This window comes from Emydura macquarii, unplaced genomic scaffold, assembly GCF_026122565.2.
Source record: "Emydura macquarii macquarii isolate MOO-44397 ecotype Brisbane River unplaced genomic scaffold, CSIRO-AGI_Emac_v2 contig_1043, whole genome shotgun sequence".
Lineage (NCBI taxonomy): Eukaryota > Metazoa > Chordata > Testudines > Chelidae > Emydura > Emydura macquarii.
This window is the reverse complement of record NW_027131180.1, coordinates 12,965,558-12,992,420: the sequence shown is the minus strand read 5'-3', so window position 1 is coordinate 12,992,420 and position 26,863 is coordinate 12,965,558. Positions and strand designations below refer to the sequence as shown.

Genomic DNA, 26,863 nt, shown 5'->3' with positions numbered 1-26,863 from the left:
AAATCTGTAAGTAGATGATATCTTCAAAACCTAGGTGACTAGAATTAAACAGAGACTGACAAACCATTGCTCATTCCAAATCCTCCTACGTCCACAGTAGCTTAATTTTGTGTTTACATTTCTTATAACTGTTTTTTATTCTGAATTTCTTATCCTTGTTGAGATTTTGGCATATGTACATTTTGAAGTTATTAGATTTGTCAGAATTTTTAAACAAATCTTGGATATCTCCTCCCCTCAAAATGTGAATTGCCTACTTTCCTATATTTTCACTTGTTTTTTCCCCTGAGTTAAGATTGGTGTTAACATAAATGTTAAAAACTTAATGAAGGTTGTGGAAGGTTTTTTAGAGGAAGTCAAAATCAATAATTGAATATTCTAATTTTGCTTAATAAACAAAATAGAAAGCACATTTTTTTAATAAATGAACTAATGTCTTGTTTTTACCTTTTGTATAAGACATATTCATAATAGATTATGAAACATTTTGCTGAAAGTGTTAGTTTAATACATGCAGTGAAGATGCTGATTTTTAATACATGCAGTGAAGAAGCCTGCTAAAATACATTTTTTTTCAAAGACCGATTTATAAAATCTCTTAATACATGAGTTTCATAGTTGATTTGAATTAGATACAGGCCAAGATTTACTTGTTTAAAATTCATCCTATCACATGTGCATACTTGGTAGTGCTAATAAATGTAAACCAAATATTTGTGTGTGTGGTTTCATGCACACAAATTGAGGTCATATTTTTAAAATTTGCTCCTGAAAGAAAGTGCTCTAGATTAATCCTGTATTAAATGATTTTTTAAATGAAGGTTTCAAACTTCGTATTGACTTGTAATGATAAAGTTAAGTTCTTTCTCTCCAAAAATAATTTTTCATTTGTTTAAACAGAAGAAGTATGACCTCCTGTACTTCTAAAAAATGAATGAAAGGAGGGGGGAAATGCTTTTCTGAGGCAGTATTACCAGCTGTATATTTCTGTACCCATGTACATTCAGTGTCAATTATTTAGATTATGTAGTCGATTGTCTGCTTGTCTTTTTGAGAAGCTGTTGTCTATTATATTTAATCAATCAGATGAGGGTCTTTTTCCTTAAAAAGCTTGAATGCGGGGTAATGGTAGTCACAGTATCACGATGAGATTGCCCGTGTTTCATTTCTGAAATACTATCACTCACACTTGAGTCCCCATGAAGTCTTCTACAAATAAGGTGGTATACAGTCTTACGAACACTGCTGGACATTAGGAAATACATAACTGGATCTAAACAGCTGTTGAAAGATGAGAATACAAGCATAATCTCATTGCATTTGTGAATGATCTCCTTCCAGGTACAAGATATATCTTGTAACTGTGATGTAATGTAGACAAATCGAAAAATATGAAAAGGAACAAAACACAGGGTGAAAATAATAAGTACAATGAAGGAATTCCTTGCTGTGGTACTGTACTTTCCAGCATTGGGAAAATCTGCTCTTTTCTTGGAAATTTTCAGAAGGTTGGCCGCAATTTTAACATATGAAAGTATTAGTAGAAAGAAAACTATCCAAAAGATTATAACAAGAATATAGTTTAGAATTGCTTCCATTTTTGCATTCTGTTTATCTCTGTAATGGAAGCACACAGTAGAACTGTGTTCTTCCCTTTTAACAGACTGAGCAACTGTTGTTATGAGTCCTGTTACTGCAGTTATCCACAATATGCAACAGATATATCTGCTTCGTGTAGCTGTTAACATTTTTGGACGCCGTATAGACTTGTTAATTTTTACATAACGATCCATGCTAATTAATCCCAGCAGTACTATGCTAATGTACATGTTCATATAAAATAGGGTTCCTACAATCTTGCAGAAAATCAATCCCAACGTCCATGTGTTTTTGTTAATATGATAAAATATTCGGAAGGGGAGGCAGAAGATCAGTAGAAGGTCTGCAATGGCTACATTAAGCAAGTAAATCTGGATAGAATTTCTTTTGTGATTAATGCACAAAAAAGCAAACAAGGCTATAATATTGCCAGCCAGTCCAATGGCAAAAATAATGGAGTAAAAAACTATCAAAACAAGAGACAGTGAGCTTTCATTCATGAGACAGTCAGTAGCATTTGTGATTTCTGAAGATATGTTTCTGCTTTGGTCAGTTTGGTTACTCCACAAAACTTTCAGGAACTCAGATAAAGTTGTCGCCATCATCTGTTGGAGTTTTCTTACACTGTCCTATAAAGATGCAAAGAGAAATACTTAAGAATTGTTCACTGTGATATTAATGTCATATGTTAAGTTACTTTGTCATAGGCACAGTCTTGAATCAAATTATTTGTATAGATATTTAAAGGCAGCAACAATAGTAGCAAATACAAATTTCCATAATTTCTATTTTAAGTATCAGATCAGATTAAGAATCAGATGTGCAGAAGAACTTTCATCCACAATTCATAATTTCTGAACCACTTATGTTATATGCCCTTCTTTTTCACTCTTCCACTGAGTGTGCAAAAGCAGATGCTGAAATAAAACTCATGTGAAAATTAATTTATGGTTATGCTGTAATTACTTTTTTAAACTATAATTTTTTGTATGTTTGGAGAAAAAAAAAAAAAGCTTTCTGGAAAGGAGAAGACAGACAAATTATACCTACAAATATACACAACAGAATTAAAAAAAAAATTTGTTCTATGGAGTGCTGTGGTTATTTTCATACGATCTCTAGCTTTGAGTTTGTTGTTGGCAGGAAGCCAGAAACAGAAGACAGAGCCTCAGCCTTGACTTCACATTAGTGTTAAAAATATATATATATTTTTTAATGGAAATGTCTAAAACAAGTGTTTTCCCAAAACAGCAATGAAAATAGTAGAATGATATACCCTTGATTAAATAAGTAATTGACTAAATTCTGCACTTTTGTACTTGATTTGTATATGTACTTCAATATTCTACATATTTTGGTAATGGTACTATTTAGGCTGTTAGGTATCTCTTTTGACTTTAATTTATTTGAGTGCTAATGGGTTCTTTTTTGTTTTGTTTTTGTTTTTTTGTGTAAGAGCAACTGTCAGAATATGGAAATTAAAATACTGACTTACACAGAGAGTAAATGACAGCTTCATTGAGTTTAGGTGTTTTTTAACCAGATCTTTGTTTTTTATAAGCTCACAGTTTTACACTTTTTTTGTACTCTAACAGAACAACATATTGGGGGAGAGGGGAGTATCTCAAATTCCATCTTACAGCAAACTTTCATCTATGTGTCAGCTCCTGAAAATGGAGAGTGTAATTGAATATGGGGTACCATTTTAACAGCACAGATGGCAACATAATTCAAGAGAAAAAAAAATCTGAATATTGGTCAAAGCTAATATGCATAAAGATGTACACTTGAAAGATTCAGACTAACTGAATGAAAGTTCAAAAATATTTTGGTATACCAAGTTGTCTCTTCTTATGACAACAGTAGGTAATATATTGAAAATGACTTCACACTATGTAAATAACCCTATACAGATTGTCATATTATTATTATGTGTACAATATTGTCATATCATTATTTGGGTCACAGACTATTGTAAAAGAAGTAGTTTTGATCTAATAGACAGCATGTTTATTCCAATTGTACATTTGAAGACCATCTTTCACATTGCTAATTAAGTACTTTCATGGGGAAATTTTTTTTGATACTGTTATTTATAAAGTTAGTTTTTAAGCAAAACAGAGAAGTGAATATTAAGCAAGTTATGAAAGTATTACAAGCAAAGTAACATCTCGTCTACCAGGACAAATGCAGGTAGCAAATCAGACATTGTTTACTTAAACTTTGAGGCTTGTAACTTAATGTTTTAAGTTCCTGGATGGTCAGTAATACCTTTATAATCTATATTTTACTGAAATTTGTTTTAGCGTATTTTTAATTAAAAGGGAAATACTCACATTCTGATTACTTAGAGACAAACTTCTTCTGCTGATGTTTTCTTAAACCACTTTTAAAGGAAGGAGGAAGATAATGTGCATGTCGTACTAGAAAGCTGTAGAAAAAGCTTCTCTCTGATAAGAATCAGCTGTGTCAGCTAGATAAACTTCCCGTTGATTTTTTTTTGTTTGTTTGTTTTTACAGCTTACAAAATTGAGTCTCAATTAAAAATAGTAGTTTTGTTTTTTGCTGATTCTTAATTAGTTTTTCTGTATATGATGTTTTGTTTAAGGCTCAATACAAGAGTAATTGGACATTTTGGCTTTTGTCTAGAAACTTTTGGTGGAATCTTTTTGGAAAAATAATTAAAGTACTCTTGGCTTGGATGTATCTGCCTCCAAAATTCTGATAATTAAAAACTGCAATACCACCTCCATAATTTGATTGGCTGTGTGTCAAGATCTGCCTCTGGAGTCTTCAGCTTTCAACGAGGCTATTTAGGAATCTATATCTTCTTATCGGGCTATTATTTTTTCTTAAGAGTTTGTTTTATATAAAACAATTCATAGGATTTATGAGAGAGTGGTCTAGATTCTCTGCCAATTATGGTAACAAAACTTTGCTGCTCTGGTGGTCAAAAGACTGAAATGGTCATTTAACAAGCTATTTGGAGATTCTTCAAACACCTGATTTCCATAGCCAGGGGTAAGAAGGCATGTCTGGAGTACCACTGCATTCCAGCAATCCCCAGCTGCTGAAACTGCCCTCTCGGGACCATGGACATCCAGGCACAGCACAGGCCTAGTCTATACTTACCGGCAAATCCATCGACTTCCTAAAGTCCATTCTGCACATCGTCTCCACTACGCTGTGCCAATGGGAAATGCATTCCTGTCGATGCAGTGTTACTCTTCTTCCGGGAGTGGATTTATTAAGTCGATTTCCGGCTTGATTGAGCGGGTCTTCACTTCCGTTCAATCAGTCCTGAGAAATCGATTTGACGGGGCCAAATTTGCCACCATCAGTGTAGACATAGCTTTAGAATATCCCTGAAGCTGTTTTTACGTGTTCTGTGGTCTTAGCTGACTCCAGAACCGGGAAACCTCAAAGGTAACACAGAGCTTCCTTTGGTTTAATGGGGTTTTTTTAGTCTCATGGGAAGGTTGTTGTTAATAAGCTGTAATATGTTTATACTACTTCTGGACAGAACTAAAGCATGGAATAACAGTAGCATATTTGTACATCTTTTTATCATATATTCATATAGACACACATGCCATAGAATCCAAGCATTTATCCATACCCAAGGATAAAGGATTGGGGAATATAAGGTGATACTCCTTAGAGAAATATTATTGACTGGGATGTTGGAGAATCATGGTGATTTCTACCATGAGGTTTTCTTTTAATGTGATCCTGAATTAAACAGAATACTTTAATGTAGTAGAAACTGTTGAGCTTCATCAAAGAGAGCCTCCAATATAAAATAATGTCCATGTAATTAGTTCTTATATGTTTCTGGCCAAAGTAGATTCTTCCATAGTCGCACTCGTCCATAGTGTATTCAGCCATGCATACAGGGAGGCTGTGTAGCAACTCTTCCAAATTCAAGAGGTCAAGTTCTTTGTAACCACATAAGATGATTGATAAATACTTAATAGTTAGTTTATTAAAATACCACTGTAGCAATAAAAGTGTGACTTATAACAAACGCTTCTTTCTTATTCAACAGATCTGTTCCATGTCTAGCAGAGATTTAAGCAGATTTCTGGCAGTAGCACTAGCATTAATTAAGCCTGTTAGATTTATATTATACAAGTTCCAACCTTTTCCAGAAATTTGGTAATCGAGAGCAAGTCCAGTACATATGACAATACATTCCTTTTTCCTGGCATCCTCAAAATCACCCTTGGGGATAGGGGAGATAGGGACATTGCTTATCAATAGCTTTCAGTTTTTCAATTTCTGCAGTAAATTATTCTCCAAAAAGCAATATGTAGTTTTGACATTGGTCTGTTTAAACATCCTAAACTTAATATAATTGATTTGACAGTTGTGAGCAGATGCAAGAAATGCTCATAGGGCTCGTGCATGCGGTGCAACTTAGCTAGATGTATTAAATACTGATTTTTGTTCCATAGCAGGTCATATATTTGTTGCATTGATATACAGACTCCCTAAGCGCCTGCCCCAAAATAGTTGCATAATACTATTAATCTTCCATCTCAGTATTACTTTTGGCATGAATTGTGGAAGATCAGAAGCACAAACTACCATGCAAGGAATCCCGTGTCAACACCTGAGTTAGTTTTTTATTTTTCCCCCCAGAGTCACTGTTTGCTAGACATCTCACACAGGCAGTTTGCTTCCCTTTTGCAGGTAGAAGTTTGTGCTGGTTATGTTGGAATGGGCTTGAGCTCCAAAAGAAGGTTTTGTGTCATTTATGTAAAACACGGTCTCTCAGTGTCTCTGGAGAATTGGGACCACACCCTATCAGAGAACCTTTTCTAAAGTGAAAGGTGGAGGCAAAAAGAGAGAAGAGATATAAAAAGAAGATTAACTGGCAAACTTTCATGAAGTTCTTACTCTTCATATTGTCGTGACTTCAGGCTGTGTTCTCTGTGAGTACTGACAAGCCCTGAAGAGGTTTTCCTGTGTAAAGGCAAATCGAGAGGGAAACCAACAAGTGGTGAGACACTCAAGCCCTACCAAAATAAAAGTTTGAAATGAAGTAAAATATGAAAAAGTGGACAAAAACTTATGCTTTTTTTTGTGTGTGTGGATATATTACAAAGATATTATCAGTTCTTAAAGCAGGTTGGATTTTTTGGTATTATAATCACGTCTGCTGGGTTTTCTCTTTTCAGCCACACTGTGTGCTACTTGCTTCAAAGGAGAATTCAGCACCTGTAAAGCTTGGTGGTTTTGGGGTAGCTATTCAGTTAGGGGAGTCTGGACTAGTAGCTGGAGGTAAGTATTTTATTTTGTATTTTGCCTTCAAAACCTTACAGTACTGTATGTATGTTGTGCTATAGTACTAAAAAAAATGCCCTAGGAAATTAAAATTCTGCAAACATTTTAGTATGCAAATCATGCACTAAAGGTTTTATGAACATTATAAACACATGCTTTATCCGTCTAAATTGTTAATTCATTAGTAGTATACCCTATATTTTATTATATATAAATACAAAGAGAAATTGCCCTAAAAATTACTGAAGTTAAATTGCTTTGATCAAGGTACAACTGAAAAAAATCAGAAATTCTCCCATTTCAGTATGATCCTTTCATTACAGTTAACACACACAAAAAGAAACAAAACTGACAATCAGGATTGAAATCTAACTCCAAGGAAATTGATTTAAGAGTTACTATAGCAATCTTAATGATGCTGTGTTATGCCTAGGTTTTGTAACACATACACTTTCCTATCAAATATTGTGTTCATCTGTGGATTCTTTATAAATTGTAATGTGGGGGTAATATGGGTATTGCATAAGTCTATTTCTTGATATATAGATATATATAGATATATATATATATAATATGTATATATATATTCACTGACAGAATGTTTACATTTTTCTGTTAATTTTATTTCCTCTAGCTACCTTCCATATTGTTCCAGACAGTAGGGTTATGCATTATTCAGCGTGCACAGATGAAGACCCAATCAGTTTTTTGATGACTTCATTGTCAGGGTAGGGGATTGGTGCCGAGGATTTCACTGAGTTTTCTTTCTTCAACAGGGGGCGGGCAGCTCCCCTTCACCTCCAGGCTTCTTGAAGTGCCGCCTCAACTTTCTCTCCTCTAACTCTTGAATGGATCTGTTGTAGTCTGGCTTTTGTACATGCCACTGAAACCACTTTTAGGACACCAACAATCTCCAGTCTCTTCTGGTTGTGTCTGAGATCCTCTTCTTTGTATTTGCCCTTCTGAGGCATTGTTTTTGAAATAGGTGATCATTTCCTTCGGCTCCACATCCTTTTTTCCTGAGCTTTTTGTGTCTTTGTGCTCTCTTGGTTTTCCGCTTTTCCAGCAGCTTCTTCTGCATCTCTAATTCTTCCCCTTTTTCAGTGATGCTTCTTGAACTTCTAGTTTTGATTCTTTCCTTTTCCTCCTCTGTCTCTGAGTGACTTTATGCACTCCTTTTGTTTCAGCTGTCATCACTGTGCTGCTGGTCTTACATGTCTAACTCCTTCAGATGTCTTCTCCTGGATGTGTCATCATTATCCCAAGCTCAACGTAACAAAAACTGAATTTCTCCGAAAGTTTCTTTTGCCCCTCCCTTTTCGGTCACACTTTACAATTCCATTATCCACCCAAGACTGAGTCACTCAGCCTCTGTGACACCTTCATCTCCTATCATTCCTCCTCCCTGTGCTACTGGTTGTTTTTAAATCCTGTTTTGAAACCTCTCTAAAATCTGTCCTTTCTTCTTAATCCCCATTGCTAAAATCTTCTTCTGTCTTGGTCATCTTTTGCCTCAACAAGCCTCTTTGCTGGCTTCCTCTCACCATCAGCTTCAAATTCAATCTGCTTCTCCTCCTTCACCTTCCAAGGCCCTACAAATATCAATGTACCAGTATATCATATCAAGTCTTATTTTTTACTCCTTCTTCCAAGTTTACCTCCTTAAGAGACTCTTTATCTTTCTCCTCTCATCTTCATTCCCTCTTCCATCCTGTTCCTAATGTATGGAACAGCATCCCTCACATCTGGCAAACATCCTCTTCCGCCTGCAGAAATCTTTCTTTAAAGCATACTTTTTTCACAAAACTTTGGAAGGATGACTTCTGCAAGAATTCTTCTCCTCAGTCTTATGTCAACCACTATATATGATATGGGTCTGAACTGTGCTGTCTGTGTTGGAACTAGACTGTGATCTTCTGGGAGCAGATTATCTATCCACGTATCTGTACAGAGCTCAATGTGCTGTCAGCACTCAACAATGAGCTCTATTTATTCTTCTAGTTTTATGTACTGTAAATAAATTCTATTTTGTAACTTTAAAAAAAAGTGTCATTCATCACTCCTCATGTGTCAGGAGTCTCCTGTATGAATTATGGGAGCAGGAGACTTTATAGAAGGACAGGGAATTTATCAACAGCGTATCATCAGTTCCAGCTATTCACCATCAAAGATGTCATTTTGAAATAGAAAGTTCTAGTTTCTTGAGTTCTCCACTTCACAAACTGTTAAAAATTGTATTTCTCCTCAGATGCAGTGTGCTGTGTATGTGCTGACTTTTCTCCAACCAAAATTTTTAGAAAAAATGTTGACCTATATATAAGCCAGAACAGCCCCCACACTTTCTTGCTTCTGCTGACTTTAGAAAGTCCATGTGTTCCTGGCCCGTAGTGGTCTTCAGTAAACTTTAAAAATTTGCAGCAGCAGAATTGCTGCAGATGCTAGCTACTTGCTGACTTTCACAGATCCCCAGGGGAGCAGCAGAAACTAGGTACCATATATACTTCAGGCTTGTCTACATGGGGAAATTTACTGGCAGAACTATGCTGGAATAATTATACTGCTCTAATTGTACCAGTATAACTCCCCAGGTAGACATTCTTATTCTTGAGTAAGAGTGCCTTTTTCCAGTTTACCTTATGTCCTTTGATAGTGGTATAAAATAAACTGCTGTAACTATAGTGGTGTATAATACACAGTATGCCAGAATAAGTATAGCAGTATAATTATACTGGTATAGTTCTGCCAGTAAATTTCCCCATGTAGACAAGTTCTTGTACAAAAGCCCCTCAGTTTACATGTGGATCAGTATTTTTGCAGTGATTTCTCTTAAAATAGCTATAAGTACATACAACACTTATTTGAGTTCAGATTTATTTTTTTTCCTTTATTTTCATGTGAATGTGCCTGTTTTCTCTACTTTTTTGACAGTGACTTGTCTGTATCAGAGAAGCCCAAACTGCACACAATCCAGGAGAACACAACTGGAGAGAGCAGTTACTGCCTCAAAATCCATTAAAGTTGCCTTTGAAGGAATAACTTTTAATTTAGTAAGGCCTTGAACCTATACTAAGTTATCAAAAGAAAACTTTTTACCACCATACAGTATTTTTTAAGAACAAACCTGTGATTCTACTGGTTAAAACTAGCTTCAGTTCTAGATACTTGTGGTCAGACCAGGGTTTCATTTCAAGAAATTCTTCCACTTCTTAAATTAGAGACCCTTTTGCGTCGTCTGGAGGAGTCTAATCCAGCTTAATTCATCCTTTCAAACTGAGAAAGGGTCATTAACATAAAAGTCTGTGAGGACGTTAACATCAGACAAGTGGGACTGGAGATAATTAACAAACTAACAAATTAACTCAGGAATATTTAGAACCACAACTATGCAATTTATTCAGCTATCAAGTCACCAGAGATTATTTTTAAGAGGCTGATCATTAAGGATCCGGTACAAAATCTTTTGGATGTAGAAGCTGTAGTTTGCACATGGCCAGTTTATGGTGTCACGGAGTACAGCCCTCATCACCAGACTGGCACTCCTCCTGGTCATGGTGGGGATTAGCTCGAGGCCGATGTCCACATCCGCAGTCTGCACTCCAGCGCACTGTCTCAGCTCCCAGAACCGCAGTGTTCTCTTTTCAACTCAGCCCTCCGTCTAGGTCATTGCCCCTCCCCCAGAAGGGGGATACACAAATATCTCTTGTCGAACAGTCCAGCCACTTCCCTAGTGGCGAGTAGGGACCAGGCCTGCCCACTACTCCAAACCGTAACCAGGGACCCTATAGATAGCAGCCTCCTGCTGCCTGTCCTTAACTTCTGTCCATGCCGCTCTATTTGTCTGGGCCACTTCCCCATGACCCCAGCACCTTTGCCCTCACCTCAGGGCACTCTGCTGCTCAGTCCCAGGAGCCAGCAACTGCTCTATCCAAGGTGCTTACCATTCTCTCAGCCCTCTAGGGATACAGTCCTTACTCCCTGGGCTCTCCACAGCAGCTGAACTATGCCCTGCAAATCCCATTTATGTGGACCTGCTGGGCCCGGATTGCCTGTTCCTTGCAGCTCCTCTCCTGTTGGCTGCTTCCCACGCAGCCTCCCCAGGGCTCTCTTAACCCATTCTCTGCCAGTGTGGGGCAGATGCTCCATCACATATGGAAATATCTGTATGTTCTCTTTGTGCCATTACTAAGAAGCAAGGTGTGTTATGTTCTGAATTCATAGGAGTTACCAGCCTCCAGTCACCCTAATTCTCAGTCCTGCAGTTTTCTCTATTGGTTCTAGTGGTCAAAAGTGAGACTTGCACAAATGGAGTGTTCCTTTGAAGCATCCACGGTGACTAATTAAAGATGGAATTTTCTCTGTATAGAGAACACTTACGGATCATCATACTTTGTGAACAGCAGGCTTTTATAGAAAAAGATGTCCATCAATATGCTGGGAACAATCCAACGTATCTGCATGGTTACAATGCAATAGGGGAAGCAGGTAGAATATAGCAAGTTGGTGATCACATGTATGTAAACTCACATCTTTGTGATCTCTGCCTCTTTTCTAGGAAAGGTGTTCAACATTAGGATTGTCCATTCTTTGGAATTGTCTCAAAATACTTTCAGTGAGACATGTTTTCAGCAGCACCAACTGTACACCAGATAGCAACATGTCTTGACTGTCAAGTCCCCAGGTCTTTCAGTAAGGGAGTGGGGTAAAAGTAGGACAGAAAAGAAGCACCGAGTCCATTAGTGATTTTTTTATTTATTTAGCTTACGTATTTTCTCCGATGTTCAGCTAGTACCACTGATAAAAATAGATAAGTGCAAAGAAGATAAACATATTGGTAGTTCTGCACTGGCTACATAGGTCTTGAAATTCAGTGTTCGTCTGGATAATGATTCCATTCACTTTGTTGCTAGGAAACAATCTTCAAGGCCTGTTGTGCCATTCCAGTCCAGTACTGATTTTGCTCAAGGCATCACTGCTAAATATTAGTTACCCAAGAAAGGTTCCTCCAGGATCATGTAATGTCCTCAGAGATAAAAAAAATCAACTTCATCTTACTAGCGAATATGCATGTGTTCTCTGCATAGGGTAATATGCAAAAAGTCAGTTCTCTTGGTGCTTCACCAGCCAGTATTCTAGAATTCTGACAAAAATGCCTGACTAAGAGACACTCATCTTGTTCCCTGAAGATCATACTGTGGCTTTTGGGGCAATCTGAAAATTTGAGAAGTCCTGAATATTGATTGTTTCCCTTTCATATATAATTATATTCTTGGTTGGGCTAGATGCTCTAAATTAACTTGATAGAAGTTTCAGAATATTTTATTTTATTTCCATGCAGACTAGATCTTTAATGGTCATTTGTTCTACATTGTAATGTTCAAATTATGTGACAAACTGTTCCTTACATTTTCTAGGGACAAGTTAGAGCTGTAAATGCAAAGTTTCTTCATTTATCCCCAAAGTTTTCTTTTTTTCCGGTAGATGAGAAGATAGTATGTTAACACACTGTATGGCGAGAAGCCTACATAAACTAGATTTTAAAAGGACAATAAAATTTTACTTTGACATCTTCAGCGCTTTGATTCTGACAGACTTTGCTGCCAAAAACTCTGTTCTGCATCTAGTTGGATTTCAGAGTGCATATTGCAGACCTGTATGGCTAAACAAAAGTCTATTAATTAATTAAGGATCAGTCTACTTCCTCTATAGCAGTTTTGTGGGCAAAGAACACCAGTGCGTCATTTGTTGTAACTTATCTGGATACCGTGTGGTCTTTGCTTTTATACATTTTCTGGATCCTCCAATCTAGATGCCAGTTTTTCTACAGATACATCTTTCAAAAAAAGGTTTCTTCAAGCAGGAGTCTTTACTGAAATTGAATCGTATTTTTTGCATTATCTAGTCATCTCCCTCGTACCTGCTTTAAAAATTTCTATTGTCTGGAATAATGTGGAAAGGAATTAGAGGTAGTAAAATTTGACCTATCTGATATAGTTTGTATGATCCCTTTATTCCTTCCACATTATTCTATACATCCCACTCTTTTTGGAATTCCTTAATTTAAAAACATATTTCATTTTACTCTATTGTGAGAGGTCGGATGGTGATGTTTGTTAGTACCTCACGTTTTTTTCCTAAAAATTATTTGTTCCAGTTGTTTCCTTATACATCGTTCAGATACTACTGGTGTTGAAAGAATCTCCTACTGATATCTTGGTCATCAGTCCCCTGCCTTAGGGATGACAAAATCTGATTGGGTCTCTGTATATACTCTTCTTGTGGAAAGCATAACCCTATTTTCTGGAATAATGTGGAAAGAGTCATAGAAACTAAATGATTAAAGGTAAGTCAAAATTTATCTTTAGCACTTGTGAATGGTTTTAGATTGGCAACACTGGTTCAAGCTGAAGCTCTCTGTTTATCCACAGAACACACACACAGCAAAATGATCAATTGTGCAAGCTTCCTCATACTACACTGTCAATGTGCCTCAGGAATGATTGATGTGGAAGGGTTTCCTTTAATGGTGAGAGGGCATAAGTCTCCATATCCATTCAGACTTTGCATTCTTTGCAGAAACAGGCGACATAAGATCATTTTGTGATGTGGGTATTTGTCAACAGGAAATTGGATAGACTTCCATCAGATTCAACACACGCCACTGAAGAGCCTTCAGATGGTAATGACCTTCAGTTACTGATCTGATTTGACCTAGATCAAATTAGAGTGTGACCAGAAGTAGAAAGCTATGTTACCCATTAAAATCTTCCAGATCATCCAGTCTCCCAGATATTTTAGTGGTAAGGTATATAGTGCTGCCAACTGTCAAGGAACACTCTGATTAAAATTTCTATCATCTGTGCTCCAATATCATGCACATTACAGGGCAGCCATAATTCTGAATTTCCTCACTTTGATCTTAGTACTGATGATCTAAAGTGGTGTTTTTGCTAATTTAATATCTTTTTCAATAGCAGTCCAAATGGTAGTTGCATCATTTTGCCTGGGTAAAGGGGTTTCCATGGACTTGTTGCATTAAATATTAGCTATGTTATGTGTAGCACAACTAATACTTAGTTACAGGGTTATTTATATACCGAGGCACTAAGAACTCCTTACATTTTTCTTTTTAATTATTTTTAAAAATTAAAATAAAATAAAAAACATTTCTTATGTTTATTTTCTGGATGTGAGAAATAAAAAATAAAATACCATGATTTTCTTACATTTACATCAGTTCATGGGGGGGGGGGAAAGAAGGGAGGGCTCAGGCTGGTTATGGGAGGAAAGAGTTTGTTGTGTAGCAGAAGAAAGAAAGCAGTGTTATCTAGTGTCTACAAAGGAACAAGGACTCCTGAGGAGCTCAGACACTGCTTCATTTAGAGAGGAAACGGGGGATGCTAATGTGAAGATTGTTTTACTGGGGGAAAAAAATCTTCTATATTGGGGATTATAAAACCAGGAATTATTTTATTTAAAACTCTGATATTTGGAAAGAGACTTGTTTACTACATAGGCAACCTGTTTTCTCCAGAGCTATTACATGTAAACTATAGGTTGTCACCAGAAAAGGAGCTGCAGCATTTTACCACAGAACGACGATTGAATATGGGGAGGGTAGCACCTCGCTGACTTTAAAAAAAAAAAAAAAAAAAAAAAAAGGCAAATGTCGTAAGTATATTGAAGTGTCCTTTATCCTCCTTAGGGCATTCAGCACATAACCTTTGACGTTTTAACTTTAAAAGTGTTTTGCATGCAGTTTTTTCAAAATCTGCTTTGCTGACTCAGCAGTAACACAGTAAGGCTATGTGGAAGATCTAACTATTGAAACATAACCTCATTAGTCTCATTTCCTCTTCTGAGGAAGACAGCTGTAGCCTCACGAGAAAAATGCAAGTTGCCGCACATACACAATTTTAACTGTTACATAGAGTTGCTATAATTCATATTCTTTTCCTGCCTTGTAGCTTGAATGTCACCGTCAATCAGGTTGCAGTTTGTTTTTGTGTATGATTTTAAGTACTGGGTGAGGAATGTAATCCTAAAACCGGGTAGGTCACTAGACTCTTGAAGGCTATGCAACCAAAACAGTTTGCTGAAACAAGCAAAGAACTTTTTTATATGCATTGGGGGCTTTCTCCTGGTTGCTCTTTGCCATGTTCCTTGTCAGGTCAGCAACGACATGAGCAGCAACAATAGCCAATTTTATGAGCTACTCATGGATGCAGTCTTTTCTGTCAAGTTCTAAGATTTGTTTATGTTGCTCCCATTTCAATAAAAACCTTTTCCTCTCCATTTTATGTAAATACATAGTACTTACAGAACAGCTTTCATCCAGTTACCTCAAAGTTCTGAACAGAACAGTTCACAGTATTCCTGTGAAACATGGAAGTAGTGGTATGCCCATTGTGAAGATGAGGAAACTGAGACATTGAGAGTTATGACTTTGTCCAAGGCCACACAGCAGGTCAGTGAAAACAGTGTAGGGAATAAAACTCAAGAAGTTTGACTATTCATCTTTTGATCTGACTACTAGAAACACTGCTTATGCTGAAAGCTCGTAACATCATTTAATGTCACTTGTTAATACTGAAATTAATACTAGCAAAATGAGTGGATACTAACACTTAAATGCTTACATATCATGGTTGCATTTGTGGTTCTGACAACTATAAAGTTGTACATTTGTTTTTGTTAATATGCAGCAGCTGGGTATTTTTGTACATGCTAACCTGTAAACAGGAAGAGAAGGGGGCTATTTAGAAACTGTTACACAAGCATTGTAACACTTCCTTTAGAAAAATAAGGAAGCTGATTAGCACATCAGTTTCAAGTCCATACTCAAAATGTTTTTAGACAGTAGTTTCAACTGTTTGGTCATTGGTATATTGTTCAGATGTTTCTTGTTTAGGGTGTTTGGGCATTAACCACTAATAAACTTAACTATATTGTTTGACTGTGGAAAAATGCTGAAAGCATATATACTGGTGCTTTCTTGTAACTACAGTGTATTGTTGGATATTTTTATGAGATCATAATTAAAGAAACTTAAAAGATGAGGTTTGATATTGAGAATATACAAATAAATTGACTTTATTTAACATAAAATAAAAAACGAGACAAAAAACAGGCTATATCTTTCCAGGAAGTGGTTTCATAGCGTAATCATTCTCTTTTGGTTTCTCTGTATTGCTTCATTGACTCAGTACTGCTGACACACAACTTTGCCTTACTATTAGTACAGGTGCATTTGAGATATAAACTCATTAGTAATTAAAGCACTTTAAATCTACCTCCCTTTCCTGCACTATTTCACAAACATTTTCGCTTTAGCTATACAGTTGCAGTGTTGTATGTCTACCAAGGAGACTAAGAAAGTGTTAATCTCAAACAGTACTGTAAGGGGAACTGCGCATAACATATTTAACAAACTCCTATTAAAACACCTGGGGTAGCACTAAAGAAATCACAGTTCCCTAGCAATGAACTGTACATCTAGATGTGTCCAAGATTTCTGTGCTATTTTGTAAATGGTTTTTAGGCTTTTTCTGATTCCTGCCAGTTGTGTGGTAAATAATTGCCATTTCTAATTACTTCAAAAATTTAATAAAATTCAGGGTTTTTTTTTTAATAAGTTAATGACACTTAGAAAGTCTCATGGTGCAAAATCTTCTAAGTATTATTTGTTGTCCTTGCATTCTTAGTGACCCAAATTGCCATAATAAATTTTTCTTCAAAATCTAGTGAATGTTATTTCTGTGTGTAAGAAGTTCATCCCTTCAGAGATTTGAAACAGGGGCCTTTGCTGCTGCTTTGAGTGATGGTCCCTATTGTATTCCACTCAGGGTTTTATGCATGCGCACAATGTGTCCAAAGCTGGAGAATTTGAAAGTAGTGTCTGTTGGTCTGTGCATTTGCCTTGACTTCCCTCATGGTTTCATCTGAGGTGATAAAGGGCAGGATGAACTGACTGTGTCTCCAGTTTCTTTTCACTGCTGCATGGTCCGGATTGGAACTTTCAGTGTTCATTTTCGTGTGATGCACTTTTTAAGAAATCACAATTGTATATAGTTATACAGACTTTTTTTTTTACTGTTTTATATAGTTTTAGTAGTTTTTAGGAATAAAATAATAGTTTGAGGGTTTGTTTTCTTGTAAACCTTCCTCCCCCGTACCCATGTGTGGGTATTGGACTATGCCAAAGACCCCAGGCTTTAAATCTGTACTCTTGGCCTCCTTTCTTCTCGGTCAGCAATTAACATCTATACTATCTCTAGTATTGAGAGAAGGCCACATTGCATCCAGATGCAGTATCTTCTAGTCCTTTCCCAGCCACACCTGAGAAGGCTGGGCTCTACCCTCTGGAAGCACCTCATAGAAGTTGCCATGAGGCCTTATTTGGACCTAGGCCAGAGAACACACTTCTCCCCCCACCCCCAAATACATTGGCCTGAGACAGCCAGACGTGCCCCTCCAGCTACCGATTCAGAGTTTGGCACCGGTGGTACCACCACTATAACCCCATTCCAGGGCCTAGTCAGGAGGTAAGGAAGCACATCCATACGCATGGCATTAAGTCTTTTTCCAAGCCCAAGAAAGGGGACGCTCCTTCCACAAGCTCCAGTCATGGAGCAAGAACGCACCCTAAGCTGCATGAGCATGAGAAGTGATCTCACAAAGATGACAGATCTACCAGGACTGAGTACAGAACCAGTAACGCCATCAATATCAGCACCACATCAGACACGAGACCCCGCACTCTGGCACTGGTACAGGTACAGAGACACTCCCCTTAACACCAGGAGATTGGGTAGAACACCATAACCCCAGCACCTGTGTTTGCCCTGGGAGAGCAAACCTCTTCACGTTTTTCTGTATCCTCCACTTCTAGGGAGATTATACCTTCCCCTCAGGACATGTCACAGTTTAGGCATCCTCACCTCCTACTCCAGTCATCTACATGCTCCCACCAGCTCCAACAGTGGCACCAATGGAACCTGTAGCCGTGTTTTCGTCTTCCAAGGAGTCAGATGATGGGCAGGGACCATTCATATAATCAATTCGAGATTAGGAGACCGTCTACATCGTGGCATTATCCTCCACTTCATTATCCTCCAATGGAGCCACTGGTTCCCCCATGCAATGGGGTCCACCACAACACCCTCCAGATCTGGCATGCTGACCCTACTGGGGACCTTGGCCCAAGTACCCACCCTCAGAAAGTGCCCCGTCTGCAAGGGAAACTTTGCCAATATCTCCATCTCGTCCACCTTCCAGTAGATGTTCGAAACCGGTGATGGAGGAAGAGCCGCTCACCCCGGTTCTGATGGTGCCATCAAAGCAGGAGAGATTCCAGTCTTCCTTTCCAGACAGCAGTGGCTTCAGCATCCCCTTCACCCTCAAATGACTTCCGTCAGTTCCAGGATCTCCTGCACAGAGTGGTAGGGGAGCTTCACATCCCCCTCGCTTGTGATCCATGTGGCGACAGAGCAGTCCAGGCAGCAGCATCCACGTCCCACTTCATCTGATAAGGAGGGCAAGAGATTGGACCTTTTGAGTCACAAGGTCTTCTCTTCAGCAGGCCTCCAGTTCAAGATCTCAAACTAGCAGTCAATTGCTTGCAAAGTATGATTTCCTGAATTACTGCAAACTGGACAAATTTGCTGAAAAATTACCACAATAAGACAGGCCCACTTCCAGGCAATCATAGAGGAATGCAAATTGGTGGCAAGGACAATGTTTCAATCAGCTGTGGGTGTAGCAGATACTTTCTCATAATCCATGGCTATGGGCATATTTGTGCAGAGAGAATTGGGCTCCACTCCTTTGGTTTCCCCAGGGAGGTACAAAATATCATCAAAGACCTCCCTTTCAGTGAATCCCATCTCTTTAACCAGAAAATGGACGATTCCCTCCACACTCTCAAGGATTCCAGAGCTACTCTGCATTCCTTGGGTAATTATACACCTGCACCAAAGCGTAGATTCCACTGCTCCCAACACAATGGTACAGGACAACTCAGTTCTTCCATCAGAGGCCCTACGACCATTGCAGAAGCAGCAGAAAACTCACAGATCTCACCCTTCGGAACCACCTTCCCAGCCTTCCTCTTCCCACATGCACCCCCTTCAGAAAAGATATTTCTGAAGATCTCTAGAGCACAGGTTCTCGAACGTTTTTTGCAGGGACCCGCTCTGAAAATATTTCAGGCTGTGATGACCCCCTTACAAAAGTGATGATCCCCCCCATGTCATGCCATCCTTACTGGCATGCACAGAGGCTGATAGCTTGTGACCTCCTCCCAAAATAATCTTGTGACCCTCTGAGGCATCACAACCGCCAGTTTGAGAACTCCTGTGAGAGAGCAATCAACCACATTACCTACTGCCATACAACCACCCCACTCCTTTCGAGGGTGCTAAATGTCATCTGCCATGACTGTACAATTGAGTTCATCACACTACTTCATCCACAGCTCCCCGACCCCCAATCCCTGCTTAAAGACCACTCTCATGATAGCATCCTCACCCAAGAAGTGAACACATTACTACTAAGGCTACGGCTACACTGACAGCGGCAAAGTTGCCGCCATCAGATCGATTTCTCTCGATTGACTGAGCGGTCAGTGAAGACCTGCTCAGTCGATCCAGAAATCGATGTACTAAGACCACCTTCACAAGTGGCGTAGCGCTGCGTCGATGGGAACACGGTTCCCGTCGGTGCAGTGCAGTGAAGATGGCGCGCAGAAGAGAAGCAGAGAAGTCAATGGGAGTTATGCAAGTTTTTTGCATAGCTTGCGTAACTCCCGTAGACTGCCGCCGATTCGGCGGTAAGTGTAGACAGGGTTTAAGAGGAGCGATAGAGCGTATTCCTCTAGAACAGTGTTCCTCAATCTTTTAAGTAGCAAGTACCCCCTAACTTCTGAAAATTTTAATAAGTACCCCACCACTCAGTTTTCCACGGGATTTTATATTACAGACTAATGTGAGCCATATGTTGGAAGAAGGGCTGAGTATATAAGGCCATGATTTGACAGATGTCAGATCTAGTGTGGGTAGAGTTACCACCTTTACATCAGAGGTGCACAACTCAAGCATGTACCTGGGCTACAGGTGGTGTTGGCCAAAGCTAGGAGGCTTTAAGCGGCATGCCAATCCTGGGGAATATAAAGCGCCGCGCCAAATTTTTTGCCATAGATTTGAGAGGAGGAAGGGGTGAGAGAGAGCTACAGGAAAAGAGGGTAACTGGTGAAATCTGGGGCTGTCATAGTTGTCAATTTCACTGCTCAGCTAGAGCTGTGAAATTGACAAGTTTTCTGGGCACTGGGCTTTGAGCCCGGGAGAGGGGCTGCCACCTGGGCAAGTTGGAGGCGGCTGCCGCCTGGCTGCCAGCCCAGGAGATAGGTGACTGCTACCCAATCCGAGCTGTGGCAGAGGAAGCTTTCACACTGGTTGGGACCCAGGGATGTGGGCAAGCGGCTGCTGCCTGTCTTCAAACCAGGGCACTGGAGGCTGTCCCTCGGCTTGAAGCAGGGGCGCGGGTGGCTGCTTCCCAGCTGTGAGCCCAGCTTGCAACACGCAGGAGGCCGCCACCGGGCACCCAGGTGGGAGCTGGGACCCAGCAGGAAGTGGGGAGCTGCTGCCCGCCTCCCCCAGAAGCTGGAGGCTGCTGCCTGCCTTCCAGCTCGGAGCTGGGACCTGGCAGGAAGCGGGCGGCTGCTGCTCGCCTCCCCCAAAAGCCAGCGACTGCTGCTCGCTTCCAGGCTGGGAGCTGTGACCGGGTGGGAAGTGGGCTGCTGCCTGCCTCCCAGCTGGGACTGGGCAGAAAGCAGGTGGCTGCAGCCCAGCTTCCCAGGACTGTAGCAGCTGCCGCCTGCCTTCCCCAGAAGCTGGGGACTGCTGCTCCCTTCCCAACTGGGAGCTGTGACAGGGCGGAACGTGGGTTGCTGCTGCCAACCTCCCCTTCACTCTGTTTTCCCCCGGATACCCCCTGCCTGTGTCTCGCGTACCCCAGGTTGAGAAACTGTGCTCTAGAATATCAAGGGATGGCGTTCTATTCAACTTACTTCCTGATGCCCAAGAAAAAGGGCAGGTGAAAGCCAATTCTGGACCTGCATCTTTTCAATCAATTCATCTGCAAGCCCAAGTTTCGTGTGGTCAAACTAGCAACAATCATCCCCTTTAGTAAAAGGCATGTGATTTACAGCTCTCGATATGCAGGACGCGCCTACTTTCACATAAACATTCATCCGGCCCACATACGTTTCCTGAGGTTTATTGTCAGCTTGCACCATTTCCAATATGCAGTTCTTCCCTTTGGACTCACCACTGCTGCCAGGGTTTTTACCAAGGTTTTCTCTGTTGTGGCTGCCTATGTCAGGTGTTGTTGGGTCCTCATACTCCCATATCTTGACGGCTGGCTCTTGGCAGCATAATCCAGATGCGAGGCCCAAGTTTCAACCTCCATGTTGCTCAGTCTTCTTTCTTCCCTTGGAGTCAGTATCAAAGTTGAAAAATCAACTTTAAAACCCACACAATGCCTAGACTTTATAGGGGTCACCATCAACTCAGTCACGGCATGAGCCTACAAGGGACAGGTTCCAGACTCTGCAAGGACTCCTAACTCACACAGCCAACAGTCCTTTGGCCCTGGCCATGATTTGCCTATCCCTCCTGGGCCACATGCCTCAGATACATACATTCACTGCCTTTGCTCGGCTCCACCTTTACTGTCTCCAGTTGTGGCTCCAGATTGTTTACTCACTCAATCATCACACCAAGGTAATCTCATCCCTCCATTGGTGGAGGGACCCATGTCGGGTCTGCGTAGATATTCCCTTCCTACCCCGTTCCCTGGACAAGATGATTATCACTGATGCATCTCACTTAGGCTGGAGAGCACAAATGGGCAAACACATGACATGGAACATGGACTGTTCGGGAGTTCGGAATGCACATCAACATTCTGGAGCTCTGAGCTGTAAGGAAGGTATGTCAGACCTTTCTCTCACTCATACATTGCCATCATATTCTCACCATGTTGTACAACACCATGACTGTTTGCTGTATCAACAAACTGGTGCACGATGCCAAAGACTGTGTGCTCAGAAGCAGTCACTCTTTGGAACTGATGCATCAACCACCAGATCATTTTATCTGCAGCCTAACTCCCAGGTACACAGAATGTGATTGCAGACTTTCTCAGCGCCGGTTCGTGATCAACCACGAGTGGAAACGCCATAACACCATAGAAAGAGACATCTTTGACAAATGGGGAACTCTGGCCGGAGACCACTTCACATCCCCTGTGAACAAAAAGTGTATCGTATATTGCTCCAGAGGGAGTCTGGGACACCACTCTCAGGGCAATATTCTCATCCTCCCCAGTTGGACCAACTCAGTTACTCCTTCCCTCCTCTCCTGTTCCTACCACGAGTGCTTCACAAGACCAGATGAGATAAAGAAACAGTCATCCTGATCGCTCCTTATTGTCCCAGACAGTTTTGGTTTCCAAACCTCCTTTATATGTCTGCCCCCGCAATTCCCCTCACCACTCTCCCTGATCTCGTGATACACAGCACAACAGCAACATCAGCTACCCAATCTACAGGCAGTTCACCTCAGACCCTGGTATTTGGATGGGCATCTTCTCTAAAACGAGCCTGTTCATCAGACATGCAAAACATCCTCTCCAGCAGCAGGCATGAATCCACAAGGTGTTGTTACCAAGCCAAGTGGAAACATTTTGCCTCCTGGGCAGAAAGCAAGGGACCTTCCCCAGAAGCAATGAGAATTCCCCTCCTCCTGGTCTACCTCCTGTCCTTGAAGGCATTGGGTCTCGCCCTCAGCTGTCTCAATGTCCACCAAGTGGCCCGTTAGCGCCTTTCACCCCCCTATTCATCTTGACTAACCTGTTGATTGCTACATTTTGGAAAGGCCTCATCACAAGCCTCCAACCTGTACAACCCATCACTCCCCAGTGGGATCTCAACCTGGTTCTAGTTGTACTAATGAAACTGCCCTTTGATCCTCTGGCATCATGTTCTATGTCCCTCCTTTCCATGAACATTACCTTCCTTGTTGCTATCACTTCACCAAGAAGAGTTGGTGGACTCAGGGCTATGATGGTGGACCATCCTTTCATAATTTTCAATAAAGATCAAGCCTCCCTATGTCTGCATCCCAAATTTTTGCCAAAGGTCATCTCCCAGTTTCACGTTAATCAATCCATTCACTTACCTCCTTTCTTCCCGAAACCACACACCTCTGAAGAGAAACAGCACTCCACTCCCTTGCTGTCCATCGGGCCTTGGCCTTTTACCTACAGAGGACAAAATGAATCAGGAGATTCCCCCAGACTGTTGGTCACAATAGTTGAAAGAGTTATGGGGCAGGCAATCTTCGCACAACAAATCTCCAAGTTGATTTCAGGATACATTACACTCTGCTACCAATTATCCAGCCTCCCACCACCCTCAGGGGTGCAGGCCCACTCCACAAGAACCCAGGCTTCAGCCATGGCCTCCATCCATGAAGTACCGCTTCGGAATATCTGTAGAGCAGCCATATGGAGTTCAGTACACACCTTTGCTATGCATTATGCCTTAGTGCAAGTCTCGGTGACAGATGCCTCTTTCGGTGCAGCTGTCCTCCGCTCATCTTTTTCATTTGCATCCTCTCACTTAGATGCTGCTTGTTACTCACCTTCAGTGGAATACAATAGGGACCATTACACAAAGAAGAGGAAGTTACTTACCCTATAATTAGAGGTTCTTCAAGATGTGTGGTTCTCCCTATCTGTATTCCACTTCCCACCCTCTATCCCTTTTACTGTGGATCTGTTGGATTTGCAGTGGAGAAAGAACTGGAGACTCAATCGTTCCACCCTGCCCTTTATCACCATGAGTCAAGTCAGGGCACATCGACCAATCGATACTGCTTTCAAATTCTCTGGCTCCAGATACATGGTGCACATGTGTAAAACCCTCAGTGGAATACAGATAGGGACCACACATCTCAAAGAACCTCCTCATCCAAGTAACTACCATTAAGCTGAAGGAGACTCTCCAATAAGCAGTACTACTACTAGCACTGACATCCTCTACACCTTTAGGCATTCAGAGGGGAAAAAAAATCATATGATCCTAAACAACTTGGTAAGTTTGGACTACATAAATGCCCCCCCTCCCTCACACCCTGCCCGGCCCACAGCCTCAGAGGTGGGACAGCTTAGTTTGGGCCAGCATGGGAAAGAAAACCATTGGCCCCTTTAAGGATTTCACATAGCCCTCTCTTCTTTGTGGTCTTGAGGATGGGGGTTCTGTGGCTGATTGGTTTGGCTGATGCAGGATAAGCCTATTGAATCCCATTCAACCCAGGGGAGGGTCTAAAAGCCTTTCCCCCTGCCTGGGGGAGTAAAGCTTCCCCTCTCCCTCACATTGGGATTAGAATAGGATTCAGTTTCTCGGCCTTGCTATGGGTGCAAGTAACCTTTTGGGGCCTGAGAAGGAATTTTTCCCTCACTGCCACATTGACCTGGGCAGGGTGGGTTTTTTCACTTTCATCTCAGCAACCTGGGGACAGGATGGGTAGATTAGAATTGTAAAATTAATTTTGTTACAACTTGACATGTGCTCAGTCCAGGTAATCGTTCCCTGTAGGGGCTCCAGTTCCCTGATAAATTGGAATTGGAGATGGATTAGAAGAAGACATTTAAAGAAGGTGGGGAATGGGATAACGTATGGTACACTGAGACAACCCTCTTCCCTCATCTTAGCCCTCATACAAAGGGAGGGTGGTGGAGTCCCACCAGTGGTTCTGGGACCAGTTTACAGTGAGAGGGAGCAGCCCTCCACCAGATAGAATGGATTACAAAGAAAGGATGACCTGCACTGGACAAGTTATTGCTAGATGGTTATACAATTTTATAAACTAACAAATCTGAGAATCAAGTCAAAGCATATTCCTGGTGTTGACTTCCTGTGCATGCCCAGGAAAATTCAGTCCAGCAGAAGTCTTCCTGGAAGACAACTTTGAATGGTGGTAACACTTTGAGTCCCTAAGGTTATAATTCCTCTGTGGCAGAAAGCATCCTTTCTTTTGAGTTTCTACAGTGCCTAGCACCACAGGCCTGCCTGGGCTTTTGGGCACTACTATAGTCAAGTCAGGGTGCATAAATTCTTATAGATTTGGTGGTAGTAGCCCATTAGCCAGACTCATGATTTTTCCCATATGTGTTCCCATAAGTGCCAGTGAAGTCCTAAGGCTGCTCATGCATTTAGTTCTTTACAACAGGGACCATTTGGGGATGAATTTACAGAGGGTGATAACATGCATTTTGTTTATGTTCAGTTTAACATGTCTGCTAGTAATTTAGCAAAAGTAATCTTAATAAACTCTCCATTTTTACTCTCTTGGAAGTTCAAGGATATTGATCATAAAAATAATTGTTTGCATAGTCCTCTGTTAATTACTAGTTCAAAACCCGCACCCAAAATATTAGCATCCAACGTGCGTTTGTGTTGTCAATATAATTCTTCATGGACAATGTCCGCACCACAAAAATGAACAAAACATTAGGCACTGTTTGATTTCCTTGTTGGCAGTTTGCGCGAAAAGATCAAGGGAATGGAGCCTGAACAGCCATCTCAGCCCTAGAGGTGGCTTCTCCAAATCAGAGTTAAGAAACTGTGATAACGTAGTTCGGAGGAAACAGTCTTCCTTTTTACATGTTCTGTGGATAAATAAAGAATTTCACTCTCCCAGGCTGTCATATACTTTGTTTATACAGCACATTTGACCCAAGGATGTCAGAGCTTTATTTAAAAAGCTTTAATTTCTCCACATCTTTAGAAGGTAGGTAAATATTTTACCCAATTTATTGATGGGTGAAGCAAGGAGCAGTGATATTTAGTGACTACTCCACCCTGACACATTTCACAAATACCGAATACAGAAAAGGAAAACATTGTCTAAAAAACACCATCAGTTTTAGCCACGAATAAAGCTTTTCATTAAATCTGTTTGTTTTAGTTTAATGCAGATTAATTCCTTTTATTCACTTTTATTTTCATGTTTGAAACTCATCACTTTACTCAATTTTGCTTGTATTTCCATTTAGGACGTGTAGGAACACCTCATTTTATGGCCCCAGAAGTAGTAAAAAGAGAACCCTATGGGAAGCCTGTAGATGTTTGGGGTTGTGGAGTGATCCTTTTTATTCTACTAAGTGGTTGTTTGCCTTTTTATGGAACCAAGGAAAGATTATTTGAAGGCATTATTAAAGGAAAATATAAGGTAAATGACAGTGTGCGTGATTACTTTTTCACTGAGGTAAAATCACTGCTGTGAAAATTTCTGGAAATTGTTTTCTATATTTTGGCTGCTAATTAGCCTGACTGAAATTTGCAAAATTCCACAAGAAAAACAGCTTTCTATGTGCAAATAGAGATGATCATATCATTATTGATCCATTTTTCCATGGTGTATGTGTTTAACAGTCTCTTGAATTTAAATCATCATATAATTTGTCCAGATTAAGCAGCTAAATTAACATCAAAATTAGGCCCTGATCCTACATAGAGTTTAGTGAGACTATTTACATGCATAAGAGTTTTTGAGATTGGGTCCTTAATATGTACATATGTTCTTCGAGTGGTGTTTCTGTTCTGCTCCACTCTAGGTGTCAGCGCGTCCCTGTGTCCTTGATCAGAGATTTTTACAGCAGTACTTGTCCGAGCTGCACGTGCACAGCTCCTGTCTCGCGGTGCCATTGGCGCCTCTTTGGTGCACACAACCCGACCCCCTCAGTTCCTTCTCAACCAACCATGGTCCAAGATGGCACCCTCAGCAGTTCCTGACTTGACTTGTCCTACTATGTATAACTTTTAGAAATAGTTTAGTTTTGTTACTAATTACCTTAGTCTAGTCAATAGTTAACCTCCCAATTCAAAAAAAAATTTTTTTCTTTTTCTTTTCCC

The 26,863-nt window shown here is 40.4% G+C and overlaps 2 protein-coding genes across 5 annotated transcripts in view; one reads left to right on the top strand and one right to left on the bottom strand.

The window, feature by feature from the left end:
* Window positions 1-26,863, top strand: part of CASK (calcium/calmodulin dependent serine protein kinase) — a 410,160-nt gene that overhangs the window by 242,074 nt on the left and 141,223 nt on the right. For all 4 annotated transcript variants that reach the window (XM_067545145.1, XM_067545148.1, XM_067545147.1 and 1 more), the window contains exons 6-7: window positions 6,783-6,885; window positions 26,005-26,180. In XM_067545145.1, coding sequence (XP_067401246.1) covers window positions 6,783-6,885; window positions 26,005-26,180 — 279 coding nt within the window. The remainder of the gene's footprint in view (window positions 1-6,782; window positions 6,886-26,004; window positions 26,181-26,863) is intronic.
* GPR34 (G protein-coupled receptor 34) lies at window positions 420-4,023 on the bottom strand. The gene is made up of 2 exons (XM_067545150.1): window positions 3,936-4,023; window positions 420-2,228 (listed from the first exon to the last, which is right to left on the bottom strand). Exon 2 carries the CDS (start codon window positions 2,202-2,204, stop codon window positions 1,083-1,085), a length of 1,122 nt encoding a protein of 373 aa, XP_067401251.1. The 5' UTR covers window positions 2,205-2,228; window positions 3,936-4,023; the 3' UTR covers window positions 420-1,082.